Source organism: Panulirus ornatus, chromosome 18, assembly GCF_036320965.1.
Source record: "Panulirus ornatus isolate Po-2019 chromosome 18, ASM3632096v1, whole genome shotgun sequence".
Classification (NCBI taxonomy): Eukaryota; Metazoa; Arthropoda; class Malacostraca; order Decapoda; family Palinuridae; genus Panulirus; species Panulirus ornatus.
The window spans coordinates 24,668,124-24,688,232 of NC_092241.1; the positions used below are offsets into that span (position 1 = coordinate 24,668,124).

The following is a 20,109-nucleotide window of genomic DNA, read 5'->3' on the forward strand; positions in this document are numbered from 1 at the left end:
ATCGTAGGTTTAGGGGAAGAAAGTCACGTATCTCTCAGATTGCTACGAGGGAGTGGGCTCTGCTTTGAACAAAAGGGACAACTGAATTTATTGCTGGTGTCTGGATCGACAGAAAGCATTTGACACTGTGACACGCGAGAGGCAAATGAAGAAGCTGGATCACAAGCAGGAATTTAGGAGGAAAACTATTTCCATGTATCGGAACTGACCCGATCATAACAATACATCACCTGAGATGTCTGTACAATCTCCGTCAAAGTAACACTACAGGAACTGCATTAGCAAATTTCTAATATTGTAAAGTTCATCGTCATGACAATTGGTTGCGAGGTATTCTAAGCTCTCCAGAAATGGTGTTCCACCGTTCAAGTTCTCTCAGAACTTGTCATCAGTTGGGTAAGCCAATGTACACTACAGTATCAGATAGCCACCCGAGCCTCTCCACTATACGCGTTGCTCGACTGAACCACATCAGGTTAGTACAGCCTCCCGCTGCAACCAGCCGTCGCACAGCGTCAGTGTGAACATCTGTGGACTCTGGAGCTCGAGCAAGATGCGCATTCCCACCAGGGCGGACCGGGAGAAGGCTATGTTTTGATGCCTTGATGACTTACACCATAAACTGTGACACATCCACAAACAGACAGACGACATTGAGACTGTACCAAAGTAACACATTATGTATACTTCGTTGCAGATCACGAACATTTTGTCTATTTTTGTGCAGTCTTGTAAGAATACTCCTTCAGGGATAAAGGCAGTACCAGGAGACTCAAACGGGGATAGAAACAGCACCTGGAGGCTTGGGCAGGGATAGAGTCAATTCCTAAAGATGCAAGTAGGAAAAGAGGCAGTACCTGGAGGCACAGGTCGGGATAGAGGCAGTACCTGGAAACTCGGGCAAGGATAGAGGCAGTACCTAAAGATACAAGAAAATATAGAGGCAGGGATAGAAGCAGAAACTGAAGATACAGGTAGGGATAGAGGCAGTACCGGAGATTCAGGTAGGGATAGTCAGTACTTGGAGATTCAGGTAGGGATAGAGTCAGTACCTGGAGATTCAGGTAGGGATAGAGTCAGTACTTGGAGATTCAGGTAAGGAAAGAGGCTGTACCGGAGATTCAGATAGGGATAAAGTCAGTACCTGGAGATTCAGGTAGGGATAGAGGCAGTACCGGAGAATCAAGTAAGGATAGAGTCAGTACCTAGATATTCAGGTAGGGATAGAGGCGTACCTGGAGATACAGGAAGGGATAGAGGCAGTGCCGGAGATTCAGATAGGGATAAAGGCAGTAACTGGAGATTCAGGTAGGGATAGAGTCAGTACCTAGAGATTCAGGTAAGGATAGAGTTAGTACCTGGAGATTCAGGTAGGGATAGAGGCAGTACCTGGAGATTTAGGTAGGGATAGAGTCTGTACCTGGAGATTTAGGTAGGGATAGAGTCTGTACCTGGAGATACAGCAAGGGATAGAGGCAGTACCGGAGATTCAGATAGGGATAAAGGCAGTACCTGGAGATTCAGGTAGGGATAGAGGCTGTACCTGGAGATCCAGGTAGGGATAGAGGCTGTACCTGGAGATTTAGGTAAGGACAGAGTCAGTACCTGGAGATTTAGGTAGGGATAGAGTCTGTACCTGGAGATACAGGAAGGGATAGAGGCAGTACCGGAGATTCAGATAGGGATAAAGGCAGTACCTGGAGATCCAGGTAGGGATAGAGGCTGTACCTGAAGATTTAGGTAAGGACAGAGTCAGTACCTGGAGATTTAGGTAGGGATAGAGTCTGTACCTGGAGATTCAGGTAGGGATAGAGTCAGTATCTGGAGATTCAGGAAGGGATAGAGTCAGTATCTGGAGTTTCATGTAGGGATAGAGTCTGTACCTGAAGATTCAGGAAGGGACAGAGTCAGTACCTGGAGATTCAGGTAGGGATAGAATCAGTACCTGGAGATTCAGGTAGGGATAGAGGAGTACCTGCGGATTCAAGTAAAGATAGAGTCTGTACCTGGAGATTCAGGTAAAGATAGAGTTTGTATCTGGAGATTCAGGTAAGGATAGAGTCAGTACCTGGAGATTTAGGTAGAGATAGAGTCTATATCTGGAGATTCAGGTAGGGATAGAGTCAGTACCTGGAGATTTAGGTAGAGATAGAGTCTATATCTGGAGATTCAGGTAGGGATAGAGTCTGTACCTGGATATTTAGGTAGGGATAGAGTCTGTACCTGGAGATTCAGGTAGGGATAGAGTCAGTACCTGGAGATTCAGGTAGGGATAGAATCAGTACCTGGAGATTCAGGTAGGGATAGAGTCAGTACCTGGAGATTCAGGTAGGGATAGAGTCAGTACCTGGAGATTCAGGTAGGGATAGAGTCAGTAATTGGAGATTCAGGTGGGGATAGAGTTGTACTGGAGATTCAGTGTAGGATAGAGTCGTACCTGGAGATTCAGGTAGGATAGAGTCAGTACTGGAGATTCAGGTAGGGATAGAATCAGTACTGGAGATTCAGGTAGGGATAGAGTCAGTATCTGGAGATTCAGGTAGGGATAGAGTCAGTACCGGAGATTCAGGTAAGGATAGAGTCAGTACCTGGAGATTCAGGTAGGAATAGAATCAGTATCTGGAGATTCAGGTAGGAATAGAATCAGTACCTGGAGATTCAGGTAGGGATAGAGGCAGTACCTGGAGATTCAGGTAAAGATAGAGTTTGTATCTGGAGATTCAGGTAAAGATAGAGTTTGTATCTGGAGATTCAGGTAAAGATAGAGTTTGTATCTGGAGATTCAGGTAAAGATAGAGTTTGTATCTGGAGATTCAGGTAAGGATAGAGTCTGTACTGGAGATTCAGGTAAGGATAGAGTCTGTACCTGGAGATTCAGGTAAAGATAGAGTTTGTATCTGGAGATTCAGGTAGGGATAGAATCAGTACTTGGAGATTCAGGTAAAGATAGAGTTTGTATCTGGAGATTCAGGTAAGGATAGAGTCTGTACTGGAGATTCAGGTAAAGATAGAGTTTGTATCTGGAGATTCAGGTAAGGATAGAGTCTGTACCTGGAGATTCAGGTAAAGATAGAGTTTGTACCTGGAGATTCAGGTAAGGATAGAGTCAGTACCTGGAGATTCAGGTAGGGATAAAGTCAGTATCTGGAGATTCAGGTAGGGATAGAATCAGTACCTGGAGATTCAGGTAGGGATAGAGTCAGTACCTGGAGATTCAGGTAGGGATAGAGTCAGTACCTGGAGATTCAGGTAGGATAGAGTCTGTACTGGAGATTCAGGTAGGGATAGAATCAGTACTTGGAGATTCAGGTAAAGATAGAGTTTGTATCTGGAGATTCAGGTAAAGATAGAGTTTGTATCTGGAGATTCAGGTAAAGATAGAGTTTGTATCTGGAGATTCAGGTAAAGATAGAGTTTGTATCTGGAGATTCAGGTAAAGATAGAGTTTGTATCTGGAGATTCAGGTAAAGATAGAGTTTGTATCTGGAGATTCAGGTAAAGATAGAGTTTGTATCTGGAGATTCAGGTAAAGATAGAGTTTGTATCTGGAGATTCAGGTAGGATAGAGTCAGTACCTGGAGATTAGGTAGGGATAGAGTCTGTACCTGGAGATTTAGGTAGGGATAGAGTCTGTACCTGGAGATTCAGGTAGGATAGAGTCTGTACTGGAGATTCAGGTAAAGATAGAGTTTGTATCTGGAGATTCAGGTAAGGATAGAGTCAGTACCTGGAGATTTAGGTAAGGACAGAGTCAGTACTGGAGATTCAGGTAGGAATAGAATCAGTACCTGGAGATTCAGGTAAAGATAGAGTTTGTATCTGGAGATTCAGGTAAAGATAGAGTTTGTATCTGGAGATTCAGGTAAGGATAGAGTCTGTACCTGGAGATTCAGGTAGGAATAGAATCAGTACCTGGAGATTCAGGTAAAGATAGAGTTTGTATCTGGAGATTCAGGTAAGGATAGAGTCTGTACCTGGAGATTCATGTAGGGATAGAGTCTGTACCTGGAGATTTAGGTAAGGACAGAGTCAGTACTGGAGATTCAGGTAGGAATAGAATCAGTACTGGAGATTCAGGTAGGGATAAAGTCAGTATCTGGAGATTCAGGTAAAGATAGAGTTTGTATCTGGAGATTCAGGTAGGAATAGAATCAGTACCTGGAGATTCAGGTAGGGATAAAGTCAGTATCTGGAGATTCAGGTAAAGATAGAGTTTGTATCTGGAGATTCAGGTAAAGATAGAGTTTGTATCTGGAGATTCAGGTAAAGATAGAGTTTGTATCTGGAGATTCAGGTAAAGATAGAGTTTGTATCTGGAGATTCAGGTAGGAATAGAATCAGTACCTGGAGATTCAGGTAGGAATAGAATCAGTACTGGAGATTCAGGTAAAGATAGAGTTTGTATCTGGAGATTCAGGTAGGGATAGAATCAGTACCTGGAGATTCAGGTAAAGATAGAGTTTGTATCTGGAGATTCAGGTAAAGATAGAGTTTGTATCTGGAGATTCAGGTAAAGATAGAGTTTGTATCTGGAGATTCAGGTAGGGATAGAATCAGTACTTGGAGATTCAGGTAGGGATAGAATCAGTACTGGAGATTTAGGTAGGGATAGAGTCTGTAAAAAAAAAAAAAAAAAAAAAACCCCGAAGGGGGGGATTTCCACCCCCCCCCCTCCCCTTTTAGTCCGCCTTCTCCCGACCGCAGGGAATACTGGGAAGTATTTTTAAAATCCCCTATCCCCAGGGAAAATTAAAATATATATATATATAATATATAAATAAATATATATAAATATATATATTATATATATATAATATAAATATATAAGAGTAAATTTGGGATCATGGGGAAATAGGGGGGTTGACTGGGGTTGGGTGGTTTAAAAAGCAGGGCATTTTGAAGCGCCCCGGGGAAAAAACCATGGAAAGCTGTGTGGGTTATGTATTTTTCGTGTTTTGGACGGTTAGGGACAGGGGAAAAGGGGGGGGGGGCATTTCTTTCGTCTGTTTCCTTGCGCTCCCCTCGAAAAACGGCGGGAGACAGCGACAAAGTAAAAAAAAAAAAAAAAAAAAAAAAAAAAAATATATATATATATATATATATATATATATATATATATATATATATATATATATATATATATATGTCTTAAAAACCCACATTATGTATGTCTACAAAATCTACAATAGTATATCTTCAGGGCCCACAATATGTATGACTACAAACCCACAATTTGTATGTCTTCAAAACCCACAATACTTATGACTACAAAACCCATAATATGTAAGACCACAAAACCCACAATATATAAGACTACAAAACCCACAATATGTATGACTATAAAACCCAAAATATGTATGTCTATAAAATTCACAATTTGTATGTCTACGGAACCCACAATATCTATGAATACAAAGCCCACAATATGTATGTCTACAAAACCCACAATATGTATGTCTTCAAAACCCAAAATATTTATGACTACAAAACCCACAATATGTATGTCTACAAAACCCACAATATGTATGTCTTCAGAACCCACAATATTTATGACTACAAAACCCACAATATGCATGTCTACAAAACCCACAATATGTATGTCCACGAAACCCACAATATGTATGTCTACAAAACCCACAATATGTATGTCTCCAGAACCCATAATATTTATGACTACAAAACCCTCAATATGTATGTCTACAAAACCCACAATATGTATGTCCATGAAACCCACAATATGTATGTCTACAAAATCCACAATATGTATGACTACAAAACTCACAATATCTATGTCTTCAGAACCCACAATACTTATGACTACAAAACCCACAATATGTATGTCCACAAAATCCACAACATGTATGTCAATAAAACCAACAATATGCATGTCCACGAAACCCACAACATGTATGTCTACAAAATTCATAATATGCATGTCTACAAAATCCACAATATGTATGACTACAATACCCACAAAATGTATGTCTACAAAGTCCTCATTATGTATGACTACAAACTCACAATATATATGTCTACAAAATCCACAATATGTATGTCTACAAAATCCTCGATATGTATGTCTTCAAAACCCACAATATGTATGTCTACAAAACCCACAATATGCATGTCCTCAAAACCCACAAAATGTATGAATACAAACTCACAATATGTATGTCTTCAAAGCCCACAATATTTATGACTACAAAACCCACAATATGTATGACTACAAAATCCACTATATGTATGACTACAAAACCCACATTATATATGTTTTCAAAATCCACAATATGTATGACCACAAATCCCACAATATGTATGTTTTCAAATTCCACTATATGTATGACTACAAAACCCATAATACGTATGACTACAAAACCCACAATATGTATGTCTTCAAAATTCACAATATGTATGACTATAAAACCCACAATATGTATGACTATAAAACCCACGATATGTATGTCTTCAAAATCCACAATATATATGACTATAAAACCCACAATATGCATTTTGTAATCATACTTCAATGGATGTGACATACATAGCTATGTTAGGTACCAGTCAGTTGTGACCAACGATATTCTCCTCAACAATAAGATTACAGATGAAACATGATCAAATGTTATGACCAAATTGTATACAATACATGATATGGTTCCGAGGTGTGACCAGTCACTTGTGGGAAGGGAGGATCATTGCTGAACGTGTAGTCATGTAGCTGCAAGACAGAAGCTACTATGATCAAGACATGATCACGTTTCTCATCAAACTGTTGTCATTACAGTTTGAAGAACGGGTGATATGGTCAGTTTAGATAACAGAGTAGGCCAGCCTCGCTGACAGAGGACTGCCACATCATCATACAGTAATCCAGAGGAAGTTCAAAACAATTCTTTCCAACAGATCGTCCGCCAGACGAATTCATGAGAAGATCGATGCTCTTGGCTTCGTAGACGATGACTGCATGAGAGTGCATGACTACGAAGCGTGCATGACTACCCCAGCCCTCTCCCACACCCCAGCCCTCTCCCACACTCCAGCCCTCTCTCACACTCCAGCCCTCTCTCACACCCCAGCCCTCTCCCACACTCCAGCCCTCTCTCACACTCCAGCCCTCTCCCTCACCCCAGCCCTCTCCCACACTCCAGCCATCTCCCACATCCCAGCCCTCTCCCTCACCCCAACCCTCTCCCACATCCCGCCACTCTCCCTCACCCAAACCATCTCCCACACCCCAGTCCTCTTTTTCAATTCAGCCCTCTCCTTCACCCCAGCCCTCTCCCACGCCCCGACCCTCTACCTTACCCCAGCCCTCTCCCACACCCCAGTCCTCATCCTCACCCAAGCCCTCTCCCTCACTCCACCCTTCTCCCTCAACCCAGCCCTTTCCCACGCCCCATCTCCCTCTCCCTCACCCCAGCCCTCTCCCACACCCCAGTCCTCTCCCTCACCCCAGCCCTCTCCCTCACTCCACCCCTCTCCCTCAATCCAGCCCTTTCCCACGCCCCATCTCCCTCTCCCTCACCCCAGCCCTCTCCCACAGCCTAGCCCTCTCCCTCACCCTAGCCCTCTCCCACACCCCAGACTTCTCCCTCACTCCAGCCCTCATCCACACCCCAGCCCTCTCCCTCACCCTAGCCCTCTCCCACACCCCACCCTTCTCCCTCACCCCAGCCCTCTCCCTCACCCCAGCCCTCTCCTACATCGCATTCCTCTCCCTCACCCCAACCCTCTTCTTCACTCCAGCCCTCTCCTACATCCCATTCTTCTCCCTTACCTCAGACCTCTCCCTCACACCAGCCCTCTCCCACATCCCAGCCTTCTCCCTCACCCCAACCCTCTCCTTCACCCCAGCCCTCTCCCTAACCCCAGTCCTCTCCCACATCCCAGCCTTCTCCCTCACCCAAGCCCTCTCCCACATCCCACCCCTCTCCCTAACCCCAACCCTCTTCCATACCCCAGCCCTCTCCCTCACCTTAGCCTTTACCCACACCCCAGCCCTCTCCCTCACCCCAGCCCTCTCCCGCACCCCGCCCCTCTCCCTCACCCTAATCACCTCCCAAAACCCAGTCCTCTCCCTCAGCCCAGCTCTCTCCCTCACTCCAGCCCTCTCCCACATCCCACCCCTCTCCCATGTCCCAGCCCTCTCCCACGTCCCACCCCCTCCCTTAACCCAGCCCGCTCCAGCACACCACCCCTTTCCCTCACCCAAACCCTCTCCCACACCCCATCTCTCTCCCTCACCCTAGCCCTCTCCCACACACCTGCCCTTTCCCTCACCTTAGCCCTCTCCCACACCCCAGCTCTCTCCCACACACCACCCCTCTCCCTCACCCCAGCCCTCTCCCACACCACAGCCCTCTATCTCACCCAGCCCTCTTCCTCACCCCAGCCCTCTCTCACATCCCAGCCCTCTCCCTCAACCAAGCCTTCTCCCTCACCTCAACCCTCTCCCACACCCCAGCCCTCTCCCACACCACAGCCCTCTCCCACACCCCGCCTCTCTCCCTCACCGCAGCCCTCTCCCACACCCCAGTTCTCTCCCTCAACCCAGCCCTCGCCCTCATCCCAGCCCTCTCCGACACCCCACCCCTCTCCCTCACCCCATCCCTCTCGCATATTCCAACCCTCTCCCTCACTCCAGGCCTCTCCCACACCCCAGCCCTCACCCACACCCCAGCCCTCTCCCTCACCCCAGCCCTCTCCCTTACCCAAGCCCTCTCCCACACCCCAGCCCTCTCCCTCACCTAGCCCTCTACCTCACCCCAGCCATCACCCACACCCCAGCCCTCTCCCTCACCCTAGCCCTCTCCCTCACCCCAGCCCTCTCTCACATCCCAGCCTTCTCCCTCATCCCAGCCCTCTCCCACATTCCAGCCCTCTCCCTCACCCCAACCCTTTCCCACACCCTAGCCATCTCCCTCACCCAGCCCTCTTCCACACTCTAGCCCTCTCCTTCACCCCGGCCCTTTCCCAAATCCCAGCCCTCTCCCTTATCCCAGCCCTCCCTTATCCCAGCCCTCTTCCACATACCAACCCTCTCCCTCACCACAGCCCTCTCCTACACCCCACCTCTCTCCCTCACCCCAGTCCTCTCCCACATCCCAACCCTCTCCCTTACAACAGCCCTCTCCCACACCCCAGCCCTCTCCCAAATCCTAGCCTTCTCTCTCACCCCAGCCCTCTCCCACATCCCAGCTCTCTCCCCCACCCAAGCCCTCTCCCACACCCAAGCCCTCTCCCTCACCCCACCTCTCTCCCACATACCAACCCTCTCCCTCACCCCAGTCCTCTCCCACATCCCAGCCCTCTCCCTCACCCCAGCCCTCTCCCACACCCTAGCCCTCTCTCTCACCCAGCCCTCTCCCACACTCCAGCCCTCTTCCCCACCCCAACCCTTTCCCACATCCCAGCCCTCTCCCTCACCCAGCCCTCTCCCACACTCCAGCCCTCTCCCTCACCCCATCCCTTTCCGACATCCCAGCCCTCTCCCTCACCCAGCCCTCTCCCACACTCCAGCCCTCTCCCTCACCCAATCCCTTTTCGACATCCCAGCCCTCTCCCTCACCCGAGCCCTCTCCCACACCCTAGCCCCTCTCCCTCACCCAGCCCTCTCCCACACTCCAGCCCTCTTCCCCACCCCAGCCCTTTCCCACATCCCAGCCCTCTCCCTCACCCAGCCCTCTCCCACACTTCAGCCCTCTCCCTCACCCCATCCCTTTCCAACATCCCAGCCCTCTCCCTCACCCAGCCCTCCCCTCACCCCAGCCCTCTCCCACACCCTAGCCCTCTCCCTTACCTAGCCCTCTCCCACACTCCAGCCCTCTTCCCCACCCCAGCCCTTTCCCACATCCCAGCCCTCTCCCTCACCCAGCCCTCTCCCACATTCAAGCCCTCTCCCTCACCCCATCCCTTTCCGACATCCCAGCCTTCTCCGTCACCCATCCCTCTCCCACATCCCAGCCTTCTCCCTCACCCCAGCCCTCTCCGACACTCCAGCCCTCTCCCACACCCAAGCCCTCTCCCTCACCCCACCCCTCTCCCACATACCAGCCCTCTCCCTCACCCCAGCCCTCTCCCACATCCCAGCCCTCTCCCTCACATTGCCTCAGTGCTATCCGTCAACGCAGACACCTCCCTCATAACAGTCAACTCCCTCTTTTCAGTCATGTTACATTTCAGATATTTCTTTCTTTCCTTCTATCAGGTCAGCCTCCTCTCACTTGTCGCAGTCTTGCAGGATCATTCTCGTCCAGCTCACAGCCTCTCCCTCTCCTGGGTGCACCCTGACCTTCCTGCCTGCCACCGTGCAGCCCGCCCCCACCTCCCACACCAGCGCCTGGTCGCTGAACCATCCACAATCCTTGGTCCTGTACAAGGGCCCCTCTCTCTCTCTCTCTCTCTCTCTCTCTCTCTCTCTCTCTCTCTCTCTCTCTCTCTCTCTCTCTCTCTCTCTAACTTTACCTTCATCACCATCCTTGCTACCCTCATTGGTTCCTGCAGGCACTAAGGACACCTCTCCCTTCTCCAGTGGGTGAAGTGTAGTGGATGAAGCTTGCGTACCTTGCGTGAGGCACTCCATACACTGCACAATAGACACCAGTCCTTTCACGTCATCCCGGATGAACTTGAGTCTTTTTTCGTTTCTCTGCGTCGTTATCACAGACGCCATTCTCTCGTCGTCGCTCCAGACCTGCATGAGAGAGAGAGCGGGAACCACTGTAGTGAAGAGATACGATGTCGTCCTACAGTGACAACGTGAGGCGACCATATACAGTGTGTCCACAGGAACGCAAAAAGTGACATGGTGAGAAAGCCACATACTGGAGCTCTCCCCTCCAGCGTCTGTCACACGTCGACATCCTAACAGAAGATCATGTTGACATGTATACATGATGATGTTGACATGTATACACGATGAATAGCATCTGACACAACGAATACATATTATGAACACAGGCAATATCGTTTGTTTCTGGCGCTACCTCACTAAGGCAGGAAATGGTGACCAAGAATGATTCTATATATATATATATATATATATATATATATATATATATATATATATATATATATATATATATATATATATATATATATATGTATATATGTATTACTTTATTTATTTTGCTTTGTCGCTGTCTCCCGCGTTAGCGACGTAGCGCAAGGAAACAGACGAAAGAATGGCCCAACCCACCAACATACACATGTACATACATGCACGTCCACACACGCAAATATACATACCTATACATCTCAATGTACACACACATATATATATACACACAGACATATACATATATACGCATGTACATAATTCATACTTTCTGCCTTATTTATTCCGATCGCCACCTCGCCACACATGGAATAACAACCCCCTACCCACTCATGCCTGCGAGGCAGCGCTAGGAAAAGACAACAAATGCCACATTCGTTCACACTCAGTCTCTAGCTGTCATGTAATAATGCACCGAAACCACAACTCCCTTTCCACATCCAGGCCCCACACAACTTTCCATGGTTTACCCCAGACGCTTCACATACCCTGGTTCAATCCATTGACAGCACGTCGACCCCGGTATACCACATCGTTCAGGCCCCGATCACTCAAAATCTTTTTCACTCCATCCTTCCACATCCAATTTGGTCTCCCACTTCTCATTCCCTCCACCTCTGACACATATATCCTATTGGTCAATCTTTCCTCACTCATTCTCTCCATGTGACCAAACCATTTCAAAACACCCTCTTCTGCTCTCTCAACCACACTCTTTTTATTTTCACACATCTCTCTTACCCTTACATTACTTACTCGATCAAACCACCTCACACCACATATTGTCCTCAAACATCTCATTTCCAGCACGTCCACCCTCCTACGCACAACTCTATCCATAGCCCACACTTCGCAGCCATACAACATTGTTCGAACCACTATTCCTTCAAACATACCCATTTTTGCTTTCCGAGATAATGTTCTCGACTTCCAAACTTTCTTCAAGGCCCCCAGAACTTTCGCCCCCTCCCCCACCCTATGATTCACTTCCGCTTCCATGGTTCCATCCGCTGCCAGATCCACTCCCAGATATCTAAAACACTTTACTTCCTCCAGTTTTTCTCCATTCAAACATACCTCCCAATTAACTTGACCCTCAACCCAACTGTACCTAATAACCTTGCTCTTATTCATATTTACGCTTAACTTTCTTCTTTCACACACTTTACCAAACTCAGTCACCAGCTTCTGCAGTTTCTCACATGAATCAGCCACCAGCGCTGTATCATCAGCGAACAACATCTGACTCACTTTCCAAGTTCTCTCATCCACAACAGACTGCATACTTGCCCCTCTTTCCAAAACTCTTGGATTCACCTCCCTAACAACCCAATCCACAAACAAATTAAACAACCATGGAGACATCACACACCCCTGCCGCAAACCTACATTCACTGAAAACCAATCACTTTCCTCTCTTCCTACACGTACACATGCCTTACATCCTCGATAAAAACTTTTCACTGCTTCTAATAACTTGCCTCCCACACCATATATTCTTCATTCCTTCCACAGAGCATCCCTATCAACTCTATCATATGCCTTCTCCAGATCCATAAATGCTACATACAAATCCATTTGCTTTTCTAAGTATTTCTCACATACATTCTTCAAAGCAATCACCTGATCCACACATACTCTACCACTTCTGAAACCACACTGCTCATCCCCAATCTGATGCTCTGTACATGCCTTCACCCTCTCTATCAATACCCTCCCACATAATTTACCAGGAATACTCAACAAACTTATACCTCTGTAATTTGAGCACTCACTCTTATCCCCTTTGCCTTTGTACAATGGCACTATGCAAGCATTCCGTCAATCCTCAGGCACCTCACCATGAATCATACATACATTAAATAACCTTACCAACCAGTCAACAATACAGTCACCCCCTTTTTTAATAAATTCCACTGCAATACCATCCAAACCTGCTGCCTTGCCGGTTTTCATCTTCCGCAAAGCTTTTACTACCTCTTCTCTATTTACCAAATCATTTTCCCTAACCCTCTCACTTTGCACACCACCTCGACCAAAACATCCTATGTCTGCCACTCTATCATCAAACACATTCAACAAACCTTCAAAATACTCACTCCATCTCCTTCTCACATCACCACTACTTGTTATCACCTCCCCATTAGCCGATCGGGTAAAGGGGAAGAGTGGTTTGGGAATGTCTTGGGAGTAAAGTCAGGGGTTAGTGAGAGGACAAGAGCAAGGGAAGGAGTAGCAGTACTCCTGAATCAGGAGTTGTGGGAGTATGTGATAGAGTGTAAGAAAGTAAATTCTAGATTGATATGGGTAAAACTGAAAGTTGATGGAGAGAGATGGGTGATTATTGGTGCATATGCACCTGGGCATGAGAAGAAAGATCATGAGAGGCAAGTGTTTTGGGAGCAGCTGAATGAGTGTGTTAGTGGTTTTGATGCACAAGACCGGGTTATAGTGATGGATGATTTGAATGCAAAGGTGAGTAATGTGGCAGTTGAGGGAATAATTGGTATACATGGGGTGTTCAGTGTTGTAAATGGAAATGGTGAAGAGCTTGTAGATTTATGTGCTGAAAAAGGGCTGGAGATTGGGAATACTTGGTTTAAAAAGCGAGATATACATAAGTATACGTATGTAAGTAGGAGAGATGGCCAGAGAGCGTTATTGGATTACGTGGTAATTGATAGGCGCGCGAAAGAGAGACTTTTGGATGTTAATGTGCTGAGAGGTGCAACTAGAGGGATGTCTGATCATTATCTTGTGGAGGCGAAGGTGAAGATTTGTAAGGGTTTTCAGAAGAGAGAATTTTGGGGTGAAGAGAGTGGTGAGAGTAGGTGAGCTTGGGAAGGAGACTTGTGTAAGAAGTACCAGGAGAGACTGAGTACAGAATGGAAAAAGGTGAGAACAAAGGAGGTAAGGGGAGTGGGGGAGGAATGGGATGTATTTAGGGAAGCAGTGATGGCTTGTGCAAAAGATGCTTGTGGCATGAGAAGCGTGGGAGGTGGGTTGATTAGAAAGGGTAGTGAGTGGTGGGATGAAGAAGTAAGATTATTAGGGAAAGAGAAGAGAGGCATTTGGACGATTTTTGCAGGGAAAAAATGCAATTCTGTGGGAGATGTATAAAAGAAAGAGACAGGATGTCAAGAGAAAGGTGCAAGAGGTGAAAAAGAGGGCAAATGAGAGTTGGGGTGAGATAGTATCATTAAATTTTAGGGAGAATAAAAAAATGTTTTGGAAGGAGGTAAACAAAGTGCGTAAGACAAGGGAGCAACTGGGAATTTCAGTGAAGGGGGCTAATTGGGAGGTGATAACTAGTAGTGGTGATGTGAGAAGGAGATGGGGTGAGTATTTTGAAGGTTTGTTGAATGTGTTTGATGATAGAGTGGCAGATATAGGGTGTTTTGGTCGAGGTGGTGTGCAAAGTGAGAGGGTTAGGGAAAATGATTTGATAAACAGAGAAGAGGTAGTAAAAGCGTTGCGGAAGATGAAAGCCGGCAAGGCAGCAGGTTTGCAAGGAAACAGACTAGAGAATAGCACAACCCACCCACGTACACATGTATATACATAAACGCCCACACACGCATTTATACATACCTATATATGTAAACGTATACAAACATATCAATACAGGGACATATACATATATACTCATACACATATTCATACATGCTGCCGTCATCCATTCTCGCCGCTACCCCTCCACACACGAAATGACACCCCCCCTGTCGAATCCGGTATACCACATCGTTCCAATTCACTCTTATTCCTTGCACGAATCTCACCCTCCTGGATGTTCAGGCCCCAATCGCTGAAAATCTTTTTCACTCCATTCTTCCACCTCCAATATAGTCTCCCACTTCTCGTTCCCTCCACCTCTGACACATATATCCTCTTTGTCAATCTTTCCTTACTCACTCTCTCCGTGTGACCAAACCATTTCAAAACACCCTCTTTTCCTCTCTCAGTCACACTCTTTTTATTACCACACATCTCTCTTACCCGTTCATTACTTACTCGATCAAACCACCTCACACAACATACTGTCCTCAAACATCTCATTTCCAACATATCCACCCGCCTTCGCACAACCCTATCTATAGCCCACGCCTCGCAACCATAAAACATTGTTGGAACCACTATTCCTTCAAACATACCCAATTTTGCTTTCCGAGACAATGTTCTCGACTTCCACACATTCCTCAAAGCTCCCAGAACTTTCGCCCCCTCCCCCACCCTGTGACTCACTTCCCCTTCCATGGTTCCATCCGCTGCCAAATCCACTCCCAGATATCTAAAACACTTCCCTTCCTCCAGTTTTTCTCCTTTTAAACTTACCTCCCAATTGACTTGTCCCTCAACCCTACACTACCTAATAACCTTGCTCTTTTTCACATTTACTCTCAGCTTTCTTTCACACACTTACCAAACTTACTCACCAACTTCTGCAGTTTCCCACCCGAATCAGCCAACAGCGCTGTATCATCAGCGAACAACAACTGACTCACTTCCCAAGCTCTCTCATCCACAACAGACTGCATATATGCCCCTATCTCCAAAACTCTTGCATTCACCTCCCTAACAAACCCATACATAAACAAATTAAACAACCATGGAGATATCATGCACCGCTGCCGCAAACCGACATTCACTGGGAACCAATCACTTTTCTCTCTTCCTACTCGTACACATGCCTTACATCCTCGATAAAAACTTTGCACTGCTTCTAACAACTTGCCTCTCACACCATATATTCTTAATACCTTCCACAGAGCATCTCTATCAACTCTATCATAAGCCTTCTCCAGATCCATAAATGCTGCATACAAATCCATTTGCTTTTCTAAGTATTTCTCACATACATTCTTCAAAACAAACACCTGATTAACACATCCTCTACCTTTTCTGAAAACACACTGCTCTTCCCCAGTCTGATGCGCTGTACATGCCTTCACCCTCTCAATCAATACCCTCCCATATAATTCCCAGGAATACTCAACAAACTTATATCTTTGTAATTTGAGCACTCACCTTTATCCCCTTTGCCTTTGTACAGTGCCACTATGCATGCATTCCGGCAATCCTCAGGCACCTCAACATGAGTCATACATGCATTAAATACCCTTATTAACCAGTCAACAACGCTGTCACCCCCTTTTTTGATAAATTTCACTGCAATACCATCCAAACCCGCTGTCTTGCCAGCTTTCATCTTCCTCAAAGCTTTTACTACCTCTTCTCTGTTTACCAAATCATTCTCCCTAACCCTCTCACTTGGCACACCACCTCGACCAAAACACCCTATATCTGCCACTCTATCATCAAACATATACAACAAACATTCAAAATACTCACTCCATCTCCTTCTCATGTCACCACTACTTGTCATCACCTCCCCATTAGAACCCCTCACCAATGTTCCAATACGTTCTTTTGTCTTACGCACTTTCTTTACCTCCTTCCAAAAAATCTTTTCATTATCACTAAAAGTTAATGGTAAGTTGTATGGGAAGGTGTTGATTGAAAGGGTGAAGACATGTACAGAGCATCAGACTGAGGAGAAGCAGTCTTTCAAAAGTGCTTGAAGATGTGTGGATGAGGTGTTCGCTTTAAAAATTGAATGTATGAAATACGTAGAGAAGCAAATGGATGTGTATGTGGCATTTATGCATTTGGAAAAAGAAAATGATGAGGTTGATAGAGAAACCATGCGGAAGGTCTCAAGAATATATGATGTGGAAGAAAAGTTGCTAGAAGCAGAGGAGATTTTATCAAGGGTGTCAGGCATTTATATGAGTTGGAAGAGAGGAGAGTGACTTGTTCTCAGTCAAAGGTTAGTCTGTGGCAGGGCTGTGTGATGTGTTCATGGTTGTTCAGTTTCTTTATGGATCGGATTGTGAGGGAGTAAATGCGAGTCTAGGAGAAAGCGGCGAGTATAGAGACTGTTGGGGATGAGAGGGCTTGGGAAGCGAGTCAGTAGTTGTTCGGCGGTGATACAGCTCTGGTGGCTGCTTCGAGTGGGAAATTGCACAAGTTGGTGACTGAGTTTGGAAAAGTGTGTGAAAGGAGAAAGTTAAACGCAAATGTGAATAAGAGCAAGGGAATTAGGTTCAATAGGGTTGAGGGACAAGTTCACTGGGAGGTAAGTTTGAATGGAGAAAAATTGGAGGAAATGAAGTGTTTCAGATATCTGGGAGTGAACTTAACAGAGGAAGTGAATCACAGGGTGGGGGAGAAAGCAAAGGTTCTGAGAGCGATGAAGTACGTGCGGAAGGCGAGAACGTTATCTCGGAAAGCAAAAATGGGTACGTTTAAAGGAATAGTAGTTCCAACAATGATATATGGTTGCGAGGCGTGGGCTATAGATAGGGTTGTGCGGAGGTGGGGGGGATGCGTTGGAAATGAAATGTTTGAGGACAATATGTGGTGTGGTAATAAAAAGCGTGTGGTTGAGAGAACAGAAAAGGGTGTATTGAAATGGTTTGAAAGGGTGTATTGAAATGGAGAGAATGAGTGAGGAAAGATTGACAAAGAGGATATATGTGTCAGAGGTGGAGGGAAGAAGGAGAAGCGGGAGACCAAATTGTAGGTGGAAGGATGGAGTGAAAAAGATTTTCAGCGATCAGGGCCTGAACATACAGGAGGGTGAAAGGAGTGCAAGGAACAAAGTGAATTAGAACGATGTGGTATAACGGGGTCGACGTGTTGTCAATGGATTGAATCACTGCATGTGAAGCGTCTGGGGTAAACCATGGAAAGTTCTGTGGGGCCTGGATGTGGAAGGGGAGCTGTGGTTTTGGTCCATTACATGTGGCCTTTGTTGTGTACATTTGTATTTATGTGTATACGTGTATATATGCATATGTGTATGTGCATATATATATATATATATATATATATATATATATATATATATATATATATATATATATATATATATATTTGTGTGTGTGTGTGTGTGTGTGTGTGTGTGTGTGTGTATCTATATGTCTGTGTATGTATATGTATGTATACGTTGAAATGTATATGTATGTATATATGCGTGTATGGGCGTTTAGGTATATACATGTGTATGTGGGTGGGTTGGGCAATTCCTCGTCTGTTTCCTTGTGCTACCTCGCTAACGCGGGAGACAGCGATTGATTATAATGAAATACATAAACACACACACACACACACATACACACACACACACACACACACACACACACACACATATATATATATATATATATATATATATATATATATATATATATGTATATTATTTTTTTTCATACTATTCGCCATTTCCCGTGTTAGCAAGGCAGCGTTAAGAACAGAGGACTGGGCCTTTGAGGGAATATCCTCACCTGGCCCCCTTCTCTGTTCCTTCTTTTGGAAAATTAAAAAAAACAAAAAAAAAAAAGAGGGAGGATTTCCAGCCCCCCGCTCCCTCCCTTTTTAGTCGCCTTCTACGACATGCAGGGAATACATGGGAGGTATTTTTTTTCCCGTATCCCCAGGGATATATATATATATATATATGTGTGTGTGTGTGTGTGTGTGTGTGTGTGTGTGTGTGTGTGTGTGTGTGTGTGTGTGTGTGTGTATTTTATTATAATTAGTCGCTGTCTCCCGCGTTAGCGAGGTAGCACAAGGAAACAGACGAAAGAATGGCCCAACCCACCCAAATACACATGTGTATACATGAAAGCCCATACAAGCACATATACATACATATACATTTCAACGTATGCATACATATACATACACAGACATATACATATATACATACATATGTACATATTCATACTTGCTGCCTCCATCCATTCTCGTCGCCACCCCGTCACACATGGAAAAATATTCCCCCGCCCCCTCCAGCGAGGTAGCGCCAGGAAAAAACAAAAAGGCCACATTCGTTCACACTCAGTCTCTAGCTGTCATGTGTAATGCACCGAAACCACAGCTCCCTTTCCACATCCAGGCCCCACAAAACTTTCCATAGTTTACCCCAGACGCTTCACATGCCCTGGTTCAAACCACTGACAGCAAGTCGACCCCGGTATACCACATCGTTCCAGTTCACTCTATTCCTTGCACGAATTTCACCTTCCTGTATGTTCAGGCCCCGATCGCTCAAAATCTTTTCACTCCATCCTTCCACCTCCAATTTGGCCTCCCACTTCTCATTCCCTCCACCCCTGACACATATATCCTCTTTGTCAATCTTTCCTTACTCACTCTCTCCGTGTGACCAAACCATTTCAATACACCTTCTTCTGCTCTCTCAACCACACTCTTTTTATTACCACACATCTCTCTTACCCTTTCATTACTTACTCGATCAAACCACCTCACACCACATACTGACTTCAAACATTTCATTTCCAACACATCCACCCTCCTCCGCACAACCTTATCTATGGCGCATGCCTCGCAACCGTACAACATTATTGGAACCACTATTCCTTCAAACATACCCATTTTTGCTCTCCGAGATAACGGTCTCGCCTTCCACACATTCTTCAGAACATTCACCTCCTCCCCCACCCTGTGACTCACTTCCGCTTCCATGGTTCCATCCGCTGCCAAATCCACTTCCAGATATCTAAAACACTTCACTTCCTCCAGTTTTTCTGCATTCAAACTTACCTCTCAATTTACTTGTCCTTCAACCCTACTGAACCTAATAACCTTGCTCTTATTCACATTTACTCTCGGCTTTCTTCTTTCACACACTTTACGAAACTCAGTCACTAACTTCCGCAGTTTCTCACCTGGATCAGCCACCAGCGTTGTATCATCAGCAAACAACAACTGACTCACTTCCCAAGCCCTCTCATCCACAACAGACTGCATACTTGCCCCTCTTTCCAAAACTCTTGCATTCACCTCCCTAACAACCCCATCCATAAACAAATTAAACAACCATGGAGAATCATGCATCCCTGCCGCAAACCGACATTCACTGAGAACCAATCACTTTCCTCTCTTCCTACACGTACACATGCCTTACATCCTTGATAAAAACTTTTTACTGCTTCTAGCAACATACCCCCTACACCATATACGCTTAA

General features: G+C 45.6%; 1 protein-coding gene across 3 annotated transcripts in view; it reads right to left on the minus strand.

Moving 5' to 3' along the window:
- Window positions 1–10,106: 10,106 nt before the first annotated feature.
- LOC139754889 (uncharacterized) overlaps window positions 10,107–20,109 on the minus strand; it is a 131,005-nt gene continuing 121,002 nt past the window's right edge. For 2 of the 3 annotated variants that reach the window (XM_071672716.1, XM_071672714.1), the window contains exon 5: window positions 10,107–10,693. In XM_071672716.1, the coding sequence (XP_071528817.1) occupies window positions 10,220–10,693 (474 nt within the window). In that variant the 3' untranslated portion in view covers window positions 10,107–10,219. The remainder of the gene's footprint in view (window positions 10,694–20,109) is intronic. The other variant, XM_071672715.1, reaches the window with a different exon arrangement.